Source organism: Terrapene carolina, unplaced genomic scaffold (genome assembly GCF_002925995.2).
Source record: "Terrapene carolina triunguis isolate 2854851 unplaced genomic scaffold, T_m_triunguis-2.0 Scaffold28098, whole genome shotgun sequence".
NCBI lineage: Eukaryota > Metazoa > Chordata > Testudines > Emydidae > Terrapene > Terrapene triunguis.
Window position 1 is genome coordinate 1,474 of NW_020692449.1, and position 2,533 is coordinate 4,006.

The 2,533-nt window shown below is 36.1% G+C and overlaps 1 protein-coding gene across 1 annotated transcript; it reads left to right on the forward strand.

The window, feature by feature from the left end:
- Positions 1-268: 268 nt before the first annotated feature.
- Positions 269-1,475, forward strand: LOC113408998 (jouberin-like; the record flags this gene model as incomplete). The annotated part of the gene is made up of 2 exons (XM_026662510.1): positions 269-488; positions 1,283-1,475. Coding segments are annotated over 2 exons (413 nt in total), but the record flags the coding sequence as incomplete, so codon positions are not given.
- Between the last annotated feature and the right edge of the window lie 1,058 nt (positions 1,476-2,533).

Sequence of the window (2,533 nt, forward strand, 5' to 3'; positions counted from 1 at the left end):
CAAGAGTTGTGGTTCAGTAATTTTTATTTGGTAATAAACACTGGTAGAGAATGCTTGTATTAAAATATATATGCATATAAACAAACATATGTATAATGCTGTAAATCCACTGACTTTATTTTAATACTCTATTGCATAAAGAACAGAACTAAATATAATTAGCTTAATATAAAGTTTGCTGTGAAAATGTGATAGATTTTTAATCCTTATAATTTGTCACTAATCTCTGCTTGAAGATCTTTTTGTTTGTTTGTTTCTTTGCTTCTAGCATTAGAAGAAAATACAGAAATTGCTGCAGAAAATGTACAGGAAACGAACAGTCCAGAAGTTTGTACTCAATCCAAACTTGCTTTTGATGACAGCCTTGTGTTAGGGGTTTACATCCATCGAACTGATAGACTTAAAACTGATCTCATGGTTTCGCATCCCATGGTCAAGATTCATGTGATTGATCAGAAAACTGGTTTGTATGTCAAGAAAGAGCATAGGTGAGTTTACTGATTTGTTTCCCCCAGCCCCCTCCCCAAAACACCCCAAAACCCTTCACCTGCTTGCTTCTGCGGGAAATAATTACTTAAATAAGCATATACATACATGTTTAACTTTAAGCATGAGTGTAGTCTTATTGACTGCAAATCCCCACACAACTTGCATACTTAAATAAAGTACATGTGTAAGTGTTTGCAGGAATGGGGCCATTGTTTTCTTTCACATTTGGAGCACATGTATTATCAGAGTAGCAGTGTAGCTGATCAGACACATATTTGCAATGTGGCTGATTGACTCTTCTCCCAAAACAAAGAGAGATATGGCAGAATCATTAGAAGCCTTGTTGAGAATAAGCAAACAAACATATTGAGGCATGAATAAGAGATTTCTTTTTGCTTATTGGCAAAACATCCATAAGAATATTGAAATGAAGTTGAGTTCTCCATTCTTCTTACAGTTTCGCTTACCTAGTCCCAGCTCTGCTAGTAATTCATGAGGGGCCTGATCCAAAGCCCATTGAAGTCAATGGGACTTGTATTGGCTTCAATGGACTATGGATCAGGCCCAATCAAAATGCTTGATTATTGGGATTTGGAACTCCAGCTCTGCTTATTGCCCTTACATCATCAGTTGCATTAAGATCTCCAGTGGTTATTGAATATTCTTTCTAAAATAAAGAGAATGGCCGTCTTGTACTTTTTTTGTTTACAGTAGTTGAAGTAGTCGTAGTATTTTGTTCTTTGCTTACTTTTTTGAAAAATATTGACAATTGCATTTGGTTGTTTTTAAACAGCAGCCGGGCGGTTTCATCTTTTTATGAACAAGAGCGAGTGGAGCACATTCTTCCTATTATGACCCAGCCTTACGATTTCCGACAATTTAAATCAACACTTCCAGAATGGGAGGAACAAATCATATTTAATGAACGTTTTAGTTATTTCCTTCAAGATGCTGAAGAAAGCCCCAAAGTAGTCCTGTTTTTTGAGGTACAGATGAAATATTTTACAGTAAATTTTTCAAGTTGCAGTTTTCTGACCATGTATTTCTGGCAGCACTTTATTTATGATTTACAGTTCTATTGTTGGAATACCATAGTTTTTAAGAGAATATATATTATGATGGAGATTTTAAAAAACACTCAGCATTGGCCAGCTGTTATCTCATTGAAGCCAATGGAAGTAAAATTAGGCCAATACTAAGCAGTTTTGAAAATCCCTCCCTCAGCAAAATTTTGTTCTGGGTAATAAATAAATACTTTGGCGAATGTGTCTTATTGACACAATCCGAACACTTCCAGGAAGGACTGAAAGGGGCATGCCAGACTGGGAGCTATGATACCCTCTCATTGAATTAGCACTTCTTGCTGACTGACAGACGAATAGGGTAGGGTCACTGTCCTTTTTTGGGTTCCTAACACCATCAGTTCAGGGGCTGATAGTGGCTGCCCCCTTAGTGCTGCCACCTCCTACTTGTATACGTAAGCAAGGCTAGCCAACATGTAGCCCACAGATTTTTTACATGTTTGCCATAAAAAAAAAAGTAGACATCTGTTTCTTCTTCATCATTACTCACACAGCAATAACTACCTCAGCCTCAAATACATTTATGTTTATAGGAAAAATTGTAAAGCATGTTCCGAACATGTTTTTGAGCATAACTGTAGCCGGTATTTATAGACATCTATATACAAGAGAGTTTATATAGTGTTAATGTGGAAATGGAGACCTAGTACAATCAATAATTTTTTTATACCCCTATCATATGTTTTTCTAAATACATTGTGCATATGCAATCTAATAACAGTGCCAGATGTTCCTTTATGGTCTGCAATTTTCATAAAATAAGTACATTCGAAGTACTAAGAGAGGATCCTGGTGGTTTATCACAAAAGTGATTCCAGTAGTGTATAGAGGCTCTTCATGGAAACAGTTTTAAAGTTTGAGACAAAATCTTTGTCAAATGAAAGCCGGCATTTTCTATTGATTTCACTGGCGTTACTTAGCCACAAATCCGAAGATGGATTGTAACGCTAATATTATGCATG